The sequence below is a fragment of the Amblyomma mixtum genome, chromosome 1, assembly GCF_055824585.1.
Source record: "Amblyomma mixtum isolate Tamu chromosome 1, ASM5582458v1, whole genome shotgun sequence".
In the NCBI taxonomy this organism is placed as follows: Eukaryota; Metazoa; Arthropoda; class Arachnida; order Ixodida; family Ixodidae; genus Amblyomma; species Amblyomma mixtum.
In genome coordinates, this window is record NC_143012.1 from 235,876,970 (window position 1) to 235,889,334 (window position 12,365).

Consider the following 12,365-nt stretch of genomic DNA (forward strand, 5'->3'; position numbering starts at 1 on the left):
CACCCGGAGAATTTTTGGCAATCGCGGACGTAACCTCCAGAACAAACAAGAAAGCCCTGCTCTCATTCCCGTTTCCGTGGTGTAGCGGTTATCACGTGCGCCTCACACGCGCAAGGTCCCCGGTTCGATCCCGGGCGGAAACATTTTTTTTATTGTTCGCATTCCCACCCGGAGAATTTTTGGCAATCGCGGACGCAACCTCCAGAACAAACAAGAAAGCCCTGCTCTCATTCCAGTTTCCGTGGTGAGGATTCCATTTCCGGCCACCGAGCGTGACGGACGTGCTATCATGAGCTCCGAAGGAGCGGTGTCAGCGGCCGCTGCTGGCCGCGGAAACAGGTTTTTTGCTTCGTCGGATGAAGATTACCAGGTCATCTTGCCAACGCTACCAACAGGAAAAATTGTTTTGAATACCATCTTTATGCACGCTGATCCGAAGAACAGGCCTTACCGTGTCGAAGATTTCCGGGATGCGCTGGTTCGTCTAGGTTTGCTCCCCGAAGTGCTGGCTTTGGGGGCGTACCAGATGAATCATGTGTGGGCTGTCACAATGAAGAGCGCCGACGCGACGAAGAAGCTTTTGACTGCCAGAGATGTTAAAGTGAAAAACGGCCCGTGTATCCTCGTGGATCCGAATAACCAAGACCTGCGGATAAAGATTCAATGGGTGCTGTACGGCGTCGCGGACGAGGATGTGCACGAGGCCCTGTCCCCGTACGGAAAGGTGACGAACGTGACGAAGGAAAGGTGGCGGGCTCAAGGCGTGGAGGACAAAGGAACCACAACGCGTACCGTCACCTTCAAACTGAAAGCCGGAGTCAAGACTGACGACATTCCACACCAGCTGAGAATTTCAGGTGAGCCCGCACTTATTGTTGTGCCGGGAAGGCCGCCGCTCTGCTTGCGGTGCAAGTCGACCGGGCACATTCGACGGGATTGCAAAGTTCCGCGCTGTAGCCTATGCCGCCGCTTCGGACATAACGAGGGGCAGTGTGTGAAAACGTACGCAAGTGCGGCGGAGTCTGGCAAAGGTGATAGTTTTGTAGAACATTTAATGGACGAAGTAGAGGCCGAAGAGGCGTCAGGGGCCCAACGGGGTCTCAAAGAAGCGGATGCGGCGGCCAGCACGCCTCTTCCTTCTGAGCACGTGCCTGAAGACCGCGAGAACAGCGTTCAGGCCCCACCCACCGTGCAGCATGAGCATGCTCCGGCACCGGACTCTAGCGCACGAGAGAATTCTTTGGGCGATGGTTTGGAGGCCGTTGCCAAGGAAGACACAGCCCCCATGGACGCGAGTGAGGATGTGTGCAGCGGCGGTGCGGCGAAGCGTACTCGTGAGGACGACCACAACTTGACAGGCAGTTCAGAGAACACCGAGAATGAGGAACCGCCCGCAAAGACGGTCCTAACTCGGCGCCCAAGCTTCAAGCCAAAGCCAACCATCCCACCGGAACGGAGACCTGCGGGAACAACGCCCCCGTCATGACGGGGGAAAGTGTTTTCGTTACCAGCGTGGAACTAAGAGGTGCCTGTGGCGTCGGTGACGGGGCCGAGACACCTAAGCAGTTGCCGAGGCGCCAACCACTAGACCATTGGAGCGGTGTTGCGGCACATGGGACGTCTCTATTTGCCGAAGAGCTCAAGGTAAGACCATGCGGCTCGTTTCACTCGTAGCGAAAATGGCAGCAAATACCATCACAGCACTGCGTGTAGCCACTTTGAACGTGCGAGGGCTGTCTGCGAGGCGTAAGCAGTATCAAGTGAGACGTGCTTTTTTAGAAAACAACCTAGATTTAATTGCAGTGCAAGAGACCAAGGTTGAAAGTGAAGAGCAGACGAACCGCATGGTCGAGCCTTTTAGAGAAAGATACGACGTGTGTGTGTGCCATGCTGTTGGGTCTTCGGGAGGCTGTGCGTTATTTGTTCGCAAATCCTTGGCTGTCCAATTTGAAGCATTGACTGTGTGTGAAAATGGTAGATTTATTGTCTGTGATTTTTCTTTGTCAAACGTTGAGTGGCGAAGTATCTGCGTTTATGCGCCAAATAGGGAGGAAGAACGTAGATTGTTCTTTGCAAACGTAGGGCCTTACCTGAAATGTGACAGATACGTTATTTTTCTTGGAGACTTCAACTGCGTATGCAGAGCCGAAGACAGAGTTGGTAGTCAAGCTGTTCGAGACAAGAGTGCGCATTTATTGAGCGAACTGATGCTTGAAAATGACTTGGAGGACATTGGATACGCTTTATCCAGTGGTGATATACCAGAGTTCACGCACTTCCAGCGAACAAGCCATGCGAGACTCGATAGACTGTATGTTTCCACTGATCTTTTGCCAGTGTGCACGCGCTATGAAGTGAAACATTTATCTTTCAGCGATCACAGTATAGTAATCGCCACAATAGGATTAAAGCAAACGAAGTCTCTGTTCAACTGGGAGTTATGGAAATTGAATGCTAAACTGCTACAAGACGAAGTTTTTTTAAACCAAGTAAAGCAAAGTATTCAGTTTCTACTAGAAGCTCGGCCAGAAAGATCAATCGTGATGTGGGAACAGTTTAAAGAACAAATTAAGATGAAAGCCATTGAAAGAAGTAGCCTCCTAAGGCACAGTCAAAGGAAAAAAGAAAAAGATTTGCAGTGCGACCTAAAGTTTGCCCTGAGTTTGGAAAGCGCACATCCGGGCAGGTATACGGATGAAATCAAAGAACTCAAAAATAAATTAGAAGTTATCGCCCAAGAAAAGTGCATGGGAGCCGTTGTGCGGGCACGTGCCGACAGACTGCTTTTAGGAGAGGCACCAACGAAGCGATCCCTATCAGACGAAAAGAGATACGCAGCAAAGAATGAAATCAAACAGATAAGGCACGGGGATTCTGTGACCACCGACCCCGATTTAATCCGGCAAGCTTTTGTAGATTACTATCGTGATTTACTCGGTCGGAAGAGAAGTGTAGACGACGGATTTGAACACGAATTTCTAAGCCTCATGCCGAAGTTAGATCAGGATGTGATGTCTGCGCTAGAAGAGCCAATCACGGTGGAAGAGATAAGGACAGCAATTGGTGAACTCTGCCCTGGCAAAACGCCTGGACCAGACGGCATAGGCGCGGTGTTTTATAAGACTTTCAAGGATGAACTAGCAGCTGCACTGCACAGAGTACTGAAGCAGGCTTATGACGAAAAGCGACTGCCCCTGTCTTTTCGGAGAACGCACGTTGTGCTTATTCCTAAAACTGACGATCCCGTGAAACAGCTTTCAGTGACATCGTATCGCCCCATCAGCCTGACAAACGTCGATTATAAAATTTTCACGAAGGCTTTGGCGAGAAGACTCCAGAGGGTGATGAAAGAAATAGTTGGGCCCCACCAGACATGCGGAATTAAAGGAAGATCAATTTTTACAAACATACATGTGGCCAGAAGCGTCATGGAGTGTTGTGATGCTTGGGGGGAACGTGGAGCCATGATGCAGATCGATTTGCAAAAGGCCTTTGATCGCGTCGTACACGAAATTCTCTTCAGCATATTAGAACACGTTAATGTAGGTTCAGTGATAATGGAAGGCGTTAAGATGGCATATGCCGAGAGTTTCACGAGCCTTATTGTCAACAAGTGCGTCACAACACCCTTTCAGGTGTTGACATCCGTGAGGCAAAGATGCCCACTGTCTCCTCTGTTGTTTGCGATATACTTAGAACCGTTTTGTTTGAAGGTTATTCATAATGAACAAGTGAGGGGTTTCCGTCTAATGGCGACTGAAGTTAAACTTTTAGCTTACGCTGATGATATAGCAGTGTTTTGCACAGACAGAGACAGCATCAACGAAACAGGGAGCATTGTAAACAAATTTTGTAGAATGTCAGGGAGCACTGTGAATTGGGGTAAATGCTTGGGTTTTTGGCACGGGAGCTGGGAGTCCAAACCTTTATCATTCCAAAACATGCAATGGACTGAATCACTGGGAAACTATTTAGGGGTACCCCTTGAGCATTACAAGGACGCTACTGAATATTGGAACTGCGAAACTGACAAAGCGCGAGAGAGAACACTAAACTGGGGAGGACGTGAGCTGTCAGTGTTTGCTCGGGCCACAGTATGCAATTTGTTTATAGTGGCGAAAATCTGGTATGTGCTTCAAGTTATGTGCATGAAGCGTGTAAATGTTCAGAAACTGCACAGAGTTCTCGCCGTTTTTGTGTGGGGCTCTACATGGGAGCGAACGAGTCGGACCAATTTGTTCCGGTCGGTGAGAGAGGGAGGTGTGGGGCTAGCCCATTTGTTTTTGAGGCAGGTCGTCTCCAGATTTATGTTTCTGCGGGACCAAAGTGATCCTTTCTTAAGAAGCGTCATACAAGTTAGGCTACATGAACTCCTTCCAAATTTCGTTGTGTCGACGAGTGACGTACGAAGCACGTGTGTCCGCGGTTTCCTGTTTGAGGTGGTTGCTGCTTTCCAGATGTTGAAAGCTCGTTTTTCTTTAGAATTTTTGTGTACTGTCTCTAAGAAGCAATTGTACAAAGATATATGTGATTTAATGATGCCCGTGCCTTTGTATCGTACCATATATAGTGCAGGCCCAGGAGGAGACGTCCTAAAAAGAGTTAAAAAGATGCCAATTCGCTCTTCAGCCAAAACATTCTTCTTCCAGCTCCACAGCAATACACTGGCGGTAAAACCCTGGCTTGAAGCAAAGGGAATCTTTGTTCCGTGGTCTACAAACTGTCTATTGTGCAGAAAGCCAGAGACAACAGAACACATCTTCCTCGAGTGTTGGGATGCCGTATTCTTGTGGGACATCCTTCAAAGAACCTTAAAAAAAGACCTCCCGTTGTCACCTCGCGGCATCCGGTTTCTACCTGTCCGAGATCTTGGTAGTATACCCCTAGATATGGTCATGCTGCTGGGCCTGCACAGTCTGTGGAAAGTGCGTATGGCAGTCCGGAATGCAGACATTGATACTCGCCCTGCGAGACAGTACTGTATTGAGAGCATTTTATATGTCAGAGATGCACTCAAGGCCCAAAATGACCCCCCAGAATGGATTGGTATCATGGATGAACTTGCAAATTTGAAACACTTTTAATGAACGCTCCACCAAATGTCGGAGGACGTATTTTAACATTTCATGTACAGTGATCTTGTTTTTCGCCAAGCCGGCAATAAAGAAAAAAAAAAAGTTTCCGTGGTGTAGCGGTTATCACGTGCGCCTCACACGCGCAAGGTCCCCGGTTCGATCCCGGGCGGAAACATTTTTTTTATTGTTCGCATTCCCTCCCGGAGAATTTTTGGCAATCGCGGACGCAACCTCCAGAACAAACAAGAAATCCCTGCTCTCATTCCCGTTTCCGTGGTGTAGCGGTTATCACGTGCGCCTCACACGCGCAAGGTCCCCGGTTCGATCCCGGGCGGAAGCATTATTTTTTTTTATTTCTTCGCATTCCCAGGCGAATAATGTTTGGCAGTCGCCGACGCAACCTCCAGAACAAACAAGAAATCCCTGCTCTCATTCCCGTTTCCGTGGTGTGGTGTATTCCACTTCCGGCCACCGAGCGTGATGGACGTGTAATGACTAGCTCCGTCGGAGCGGCTACAGCGGCCACGTCTGGCCGCGGAAACAGGAATTTTGGCTCGGACAGCGAGTACCAGGTTGTACTGCCTAGTTTGCCTACAGGGCGTTTTGTTTTGAACACAGTTTTCCTGCACGGGGACATCAGTGCTCGCCCCTACAGGGTGGAAGATTTTCGAGATGCGCTCGCTCCACTTTCGCTCCTGCCGGAAGTTATCGCCCTGGGGGCGTATCGCATGAGTCATGTGTGGGCCGTAACCTTCAAGAACGCCGACGCTGCGAAGAAGGTTATCAACATCGGTGAGCTCAAAGTGAAAGGTGCCCGATGTCTTGTGATAGATCCTGCAAACAGGGACGTTCGAATGAAGCTACATTGGCTCCTACAAAGCGTACCGGACGAAGACGCGCGGCTTGCCCTCGCTCCGTTCGGGAAGGTGACGGACGTCACAAGGGAGTGATGGCGTGCACAAGGCGTGTCGGACAAGGGTTCAACTACGAGGCTGGTGACCCTTAAGTTGAACGCCGGCGTCAAGATGGACGACTTGCCCCACCAGGTGAGCGTAGCCGGAGAGCTTGCGCTTGTGGTCGTGTCGGGCAGGCCTCTCCTTTGCCTGCGCTGCCGCGGCACAGGCCATATTCGGCGTGAGTGCAAAATCCCACGTTGCGGTGCTTGCCGTCGCTTCGGGCACGAGGAAAGCCAGTGCGCTCGGACGTACGCCAGCGTCACCGGACCATCGACCAGTGAAGAGACGACAGAGCTGCTCATGGATGAGGCCGATGCGGAGGATGCATCGAGAGCGGCGAGCGGGCCAGTGGCGAGCGAGACCGGGTCGGCTGCTCCTCGGGCGGATCAGTTGGAAGCGCAACTTTGCCCGGTCGACACTCCGTCGCAGTCGCCTCCAGCTCCTGCACCGGCTGACGATGTCGTGACGAGAGATGCGACTGCACAGGCTGGGGACTCTCCGGTGAGCGCCGCCTGTAATGTGGCTGAGCCCATGGACACTCCACCAACAACCAGTGTCACGGCCGGAAAACGGGCGCATGATGACAGCGCAAGCAAGGAGCCGCAGCAGGATGCCAGTGGGGGTGATGAGCCTCCTCCTAAAACGCCAGGTATGAGGCGAGCGCCCTACAAGCCGCGGCCGAACATTCCGGCCGACTCACGGCAGGCGGGGAAACCGCCTCCGTAGTTTTGCACTGTAGAACCCGAGCTGGGGCGTGGGTGGTTTGTGGTGCGGGCGTGATGGTAGACACCATGCGATAAGGGCTTTTTTTTTCACTCGATATGGCGATCAGTCTCACGGAAGCACTGCGTGTAGCAACTTTGAATGTACGAGGCCTCGGGGCAAGAAGGCGACAATGCCAGTTGAGTCGCCTTCTTCTAGAGAACGATCTGCACGTAGTAGCAATTCAGGAAACTAAGATTGAAAGTGAGGAGGCGACGGATCGAATGGTGTCTGTTTTCCGTACGCACTTCGATGTATGCGTGTGTTACTCTGTTGGCGCCTCCTGTGGCTGTGTTCTCTTCATTCGGAATAACATTGGTTTCACTATGCAGTCTTTGTTCTCCTGTGAAAGCGGCCGACTTCTTGTCGTTGATTTTGTGCATTGCGGCCAGAATTTCAGGGTTATTTGTGCGTATGCGCCAAATGTAGAGACCGACCGGAAACTTTTTTGAGCGCTTCCAGACATATTTAAACTGTGACAGGGTGCTGGTATTAGCAGGCGATTTCAATTGTGTTTGTCATGCCTCAGATCGTGCAAATGGTGCTTCGGTGCGAGACAAAAGCGTGGACGTCTTGAAAGAAGTGGTCTACGACCACTATTTAGAGGATATTCGGAATGTATTCTTATATGGTACCCGTCCGCAGTATACTCATTTTCAAGGAAATAGCCATGCACGGCGAGACAGACTGTATAGGCGCGTTTATAGCCCGACGTGTTCAGCGCGCGAGCGAGCGTCGCTCGCAGTCTGTCGCGCTACGCCGGTTTCGCTGCGCCGGCCGGAGCGCCACCCCCTCTATACTTCGATGCATGCTTCGATGCGTCCAGACGCCGCGCGCCGCTTCGGAGCATGCGCAGAACGACCGCCGACTCGCGCGCCGATCGTCGACCGGCGGGTAGTTTGAATTCCGTTCGCGCCTTTTTCTGCGTCGCCTCATCCGTTTCGCTCCATTCACGCCATTGCGGCTACTATATGAAATATGGCTAGGGTGTCATCCGCGCGACAGAAACTTGCTCTCGTGTTACTAGCCCACCGCTTGCGGCGAAAGCGCAGGCGCTCAATGTGTGTGCGAAAGTTTTTCGCACAGCGGAAAACAACAGGCGAGTACCACCAGCTTGTGCAAGAACTACGGCAAACAGACCCAGAGTACCATCTCAAGTACTCTGAAATCGAGTCGTTTTGTGTCGTATACACAGGGGTGTTGTTTTATGGCTTCAATAAAGCGTCAACAACGATATCCGGCTCGGTTTCGATGTTTGGGCAGCTCGCGCCACTCACGCCGCTCGCGCTGGCATCCGCCATTTTTCTCCGCGCGATGCATTGTGGGTCAGTGCGGTCGGCGGCGCCGGCGCGCATTTGGACCAGGAGCCAAATCTGCGCCAGGTCCGTCGGGGCACGCTGGCAGCCGCCGGTTGCGTTGGCCGCTGCAGTGCGTCGAACTATAGACGGAGCTGTTTTCACCAACGCAACGCAGCGTGCGCGTGCGCGCGCGCTCGCTTGCGTTACGTCGGACTATATTCGCGCCTTATGTGTCAGCAGAGCTGGCCCCTCTATGTACAATGTACGAAGTACAAAGGAAAACTATACAGCTTTCTCAGAAACTTCGTAGTTAAAGAAAAATTCGTCCTGGTCCGGGGTTCGAACCCGAAACCACCGCCACACCGGAGCAGTCGCTCTACCAATTGAGCTAACCGGGACGGCAAGCTTATGGTAGGGCGAGAGCGAATTGATCAGTAACTCGAAGTGGGAAGAGTGTTGGTCAAATGATTAGGGGAATCCCCCAAGGTGGAGTAGATTTGTAATAAGGGAGTAATTACTCATTGGCATCCACCCAAGCGCAGCCATACGGCTACAAAGGAAAGCTATACAGCTTTCTCAGAAACTTCGTAGTTAAAGAAAAATTCGTCCTGGTCCGGGGTTCGAACCCGAAACCACCGCCACACCGGAGCAGTCGCTCTACCAATTGAGCTAACCGGGACGGCAAGCTTATGGTAGGGCGAGAGCGAAGGTAGAGCGACTGCTCCGGTGTGGCGGTGGTTTCGGGTTCGAACCCCGGACCAGGACGAATTTTTCTTTAACTACGAAGTTTCTGAGAAAGCTGTATAGCTTTCCTTTGTAGCCGTATGGCTGCGCTTGGGTGGATGCCAATGAGTAATTACTCCCTTATTACAAATCTACTCCACCTTGGGGGATTCCCCTAAACATTTGACCAACACTCTTCCCACTTCGAGTTACTGATCAATTCGCTCTCGCCCTACCATAAGCTTGCCGTCCCGGTTAGCTCAATTGGTAGAGCGACTGCTCCGGTGTGACGGTGGTTTCGGGTTCGAACCCCGGACCAGGACGAATTTTTCTTTAACTACGAAGTTTCTGAGAAAGATGTATAGCTTTCCTTTGTAGCCGTATGGCTGCGCTTGGGTGGATGCCAATGAGTAATTACTCCCTTATTACAAATCTACTCCACCTTGGGGGATTCCCCTAAACATTTGACCAACACTCTTCCCACTTCGAGTTACTGATCAATTCGCTCTCGCCCTACCATAAGCTTGCCGTCCCGGTTAGCTCAATTGGTAGAGCGACTGCTCCGGTGTGGCGGTGGTTTCGGGTTCGAACCCCGGACCAGGACGAATTTTTCTTTAACTACGAAGTTTCTGAGAAAGCTGTATAGCTTTCATTTGTAGCCGTATGGCTGCGCTTGGGTGGATGCCAATGAGTAATTACTCCCTTATTACAAATCTACTCCACCTTGGGGGATTCCCCTAAATATTTGACCAACACTCTTCCCACTTCGAGTTACTGATCAATTCGCTCTCGCCCTACCATAAGCTTGCCGTCCCGGTTAGCTCAATTGGTAGGCGACTGCTCCGGTGTGGCGGTGGTTTCGGGTTCGAACCCCGGACCAGGACGAATTTTTCTTTAACTACGAAGTTTCTGAGAAAGCTGTATAGCTTTCCTTTGTAGCCGTATGGCTGCGCTTGGGTGGATGCCAATGAGTAATTACTCCCTTATTACAAATCTACTCCACCTTGGGGGATTCCCCTAAACATTTGACCAATGTACGAAGTAAAACCTGTGCCCTTTAGTGACCATTCCCTAGTAATAGCAACTTTTGGAAATAAACAAGAGAAAACTCGTTTCAACTGGCACTTGTGTAAATTTAATTCTAAATTATTGGAAGACGAGGGATTTAATAATGGAGTAACGCAAGAGCTAAAGAAGCTACTTGCAGCGCAACGGATAAACTACGCTACCCAATGGGAAGAGTTTAAGCAGCTTGTCAAAATAAGAGCGATTGAAAAATCTAGCACCTTGAGGTACGCAGAGAAACAAATCGAAACACAGCTTCGCGATCAGCTTGAATTCCTGATCAGTATAGAAAGCGCTGAACCAGGAACATGTTTTAATAAAATAAGGGATTTAAAACACAGCTTGAAAGAATAGACGCTGATAAGTACAGAGCGGCAGTTTATCGTGCACGGTCCGAGAAGCTGTGGGGAGCGGAAACGCCAACAAAGCGTGCTATGTCTGATGAGAAACGATCCGCATGTCGGAAGGAAATACGACAAATAAGCACCGGCGCAGATATTTCGGCAGACAGCAGTGTTATCAAGCGCGTAATCTGTGACCACTTCAAAGACGTACTGGGTCATTCGCGAAAAGCTGAAGAAAAGTTTTACAGTGAATCTCTACCGTTCATGCCGAAACTTGACGAAGAAGTGAAAACGCGTCTTGAGCAACCGATTTCCGTGAACGAAATAGATGCACGCGATAGACATATTACCAATTGGTAAAGCTCCTGTTCCAGACGGCCTGGGGGCTGCTTTATACAAAGCATTTAGAGCTATGATAGCTCCTGTCCTGCTGAAAGTATTTGCCGAGTGTTACGAAGCAAAACGTGTTCCCATGTCCTTCACAACTTCACACATTGTGCTCATACCAAAAACTGATGATCCGGAAAAACGCCTGTTGGTGAGCTCTTATCGTCCGATAAGCCTCACCAACGTTGACTACAAAATATTCATGAAGGTGCTGGCAAAAAGATTGCAGGGAGTCATAACCATGCTGGTAGGGGAACATCAGACATGTGGCATAAAGGGGCGAAGCATCGTCACTAACATACACGTAGCGCGATCCGTGCTAGAATGCTGCGACTCTTTTGACGACCAAGTGGCGATGATGCAGCTGGATCTGGCAAAAGCCTTTGATCGTGTTTCCCATGAAGTACTCTTGGCCATATTAGATTACTCGAATGTAGGCGAGGTAATAACAGAGGGCGTGAAAATGGCCTACGCAAATTGTACAACTCGAATTGTTGTCAACGGAGACCTCACAGAGAGCCTGCAAGTGCGGTCTTCTGTGAGGCAGGGTTGTCCTTTGTCACCCTTGCTATTCGCGGCCTACCTTGAGCCGCTTTGCCTGGCTATTCAGAATAACGACCGCATAATGGGCTTCAGGCTGCAGTCAGCGCAAGTGAAAATCTTGGCATATGCCGATGACATTGCAGTTTTCTGTTCAAATAGAGAGAGTGTTTGTGAAGCCACAGATGTAGTACACAAATTCTGTAGATCCACTGGGGCTCAGATTAACTGGGAAAAAAGCTACGTGTACTGGCATGGTAGTTGGGAAGTCACGCCCGACTACTATTCTCGAATGCGCTGGTCCACCATTCCAACAGTATATCTAGGAGTACCACTTGATTGTTACCGAGAGCCTGATCGGTACTGGAATGAGCAAGCAGCGAAAGTCAAGGAAAAAACCGATGCTTAGCAAGGAGGACAATTGTCCATGTTCTCACGTGCCACTGTTTGTAATATTTTCCTTGCCGCAAAGATATGGTATGTGATGAGTGTGCTGAGCGCAGCGCGGGTCAACATTAAAAAAATCCATCGTGTTTTTGCCGTTTTTATTTGGTCTTCGACTTGGGAGAGGACCAGTCGAACAAATTTGTTTTTGTCCGTGAAGAAAGGTGGGCTTGGACTTGCACATCTATTTTTGAGACAAATGGTCTCGCGTTTTATGTACCTCCGAGATCAAAACGATATGTTCCTACGCACCGTAGTGCAAACTCGGCTAGGTCGATTTCTTCCAGAGTTTCTTGTGTGTTCGTGCCAAAGCATGGGTGGGGCCGTGAGAGGGTATCTGCGAGAGGTCGTACTCGCGTATAGGATGTTGCATGTGCGATTTTCTATGGAATATTTGTGTGGCGTAGGGAGAAAAAAATTGTATAAGGATTTAGTGGACATAATGCTACCTGTACCGATGTACCGTTTCCCACATCGTGGAGGCCCAGGAGCAGATGTTCTTAAGAGAGTAAAGAAGATGCCAGTATCGCCATCAGTCAAGTCCTTTTTCTTTAAACTTCACACTAACACATTATCAGTCAAAACATGGATGCAAGATAAAGGCATCTTCATTCCCTGGTCAACTAACTGTTTTCTATGAAAAAGAGCTGAAACCATGGAACACGTTTTTTTGGACTGTTGGGACCCCATCTTCTTCTGGGATGTTCTTCAAAGGACTTTAAAAAAAGACTTACCCTTAGATTCCTATGGCATAAGATTTTTACCGTTCCA

General features: G+C 50.0%; 2 protein-coding genes, 3 non-coding genes and 1 pseudogene across 5 annotated transcripts; all 6 read left to right on the plus strand.

The window, feature by feature from the left end:
* The first annotated feature begins 70 nt into the window (after window positions 1-70).
* On the plus strand, window positions 71-143 carry TRNAV-CAC (transfer RNA valine (anticodon CAC)). The gene has a single exon. It is a non-coding gene; the product is annotated as a tRNA-Val (tRNA).
* A 146-nt stretch (window positions 144-289) lies between these two features.
* On the plus strand, window positions 290-2,338 carry LOC149371241 (uncharacterized). Its single transcript, XM_089584962.1, has one exon. It carries the CDS (start codon window positions 290-292, stop codon window positions 1,484-1,486), a length of 1,197 nt encoding a protein of 398 aa, XP_089441088.1. The 3' UTR covers window positions 1,487-2,338.
* A 1,396-nt stretch (window positions 2,339-3,734) lies between these two features.
* On the plus strand, window positions 3,735-5,084 carry LOC149371242 (uncharacterized). Its single transcript, XM_089584974.1, has one exon. The coding sequence runs from the start codon at window positions 3,750-3,752 to the stop codon at window positions 5,082-5,084; it is 1,335 nt and encodes a 444-aa protein (XP_089441100.1). The 5' UTR covers window positions 3,735-3,749.
* A 93-nt stretch (window positions 5,085-5,177) lies between these two features.
* TRNAV-CAC (transfer RNA valine (anticodon CAC)) lies at window positions 5,178-5,250 on the plus strand. Its single transcript has one exon. It is a non-coding gene; the product is annotated as a tRNA-Val (tRNA).
* Window positions 5,251-5,342: 92 nt separating this feature from the next.
* Window positions 5,343-5,415, plus strand: TRNAV-CAC (transfer RNA valine (anticodon CAC)). Its single transcript has one exon. It is a non-coding gene; the product is annotated as a tRNA-Val (tRNA).
* Window positions 5,416-5,566: 151 nt separating this feature from the next.
* LOC149371245 (uncharacterized) lies at window positions 5,567-6,757 on the plus strand (annotated as a pseudogene).
* Window positions 6,758-12,365: the final 5,608 nt, after the last annotated feature.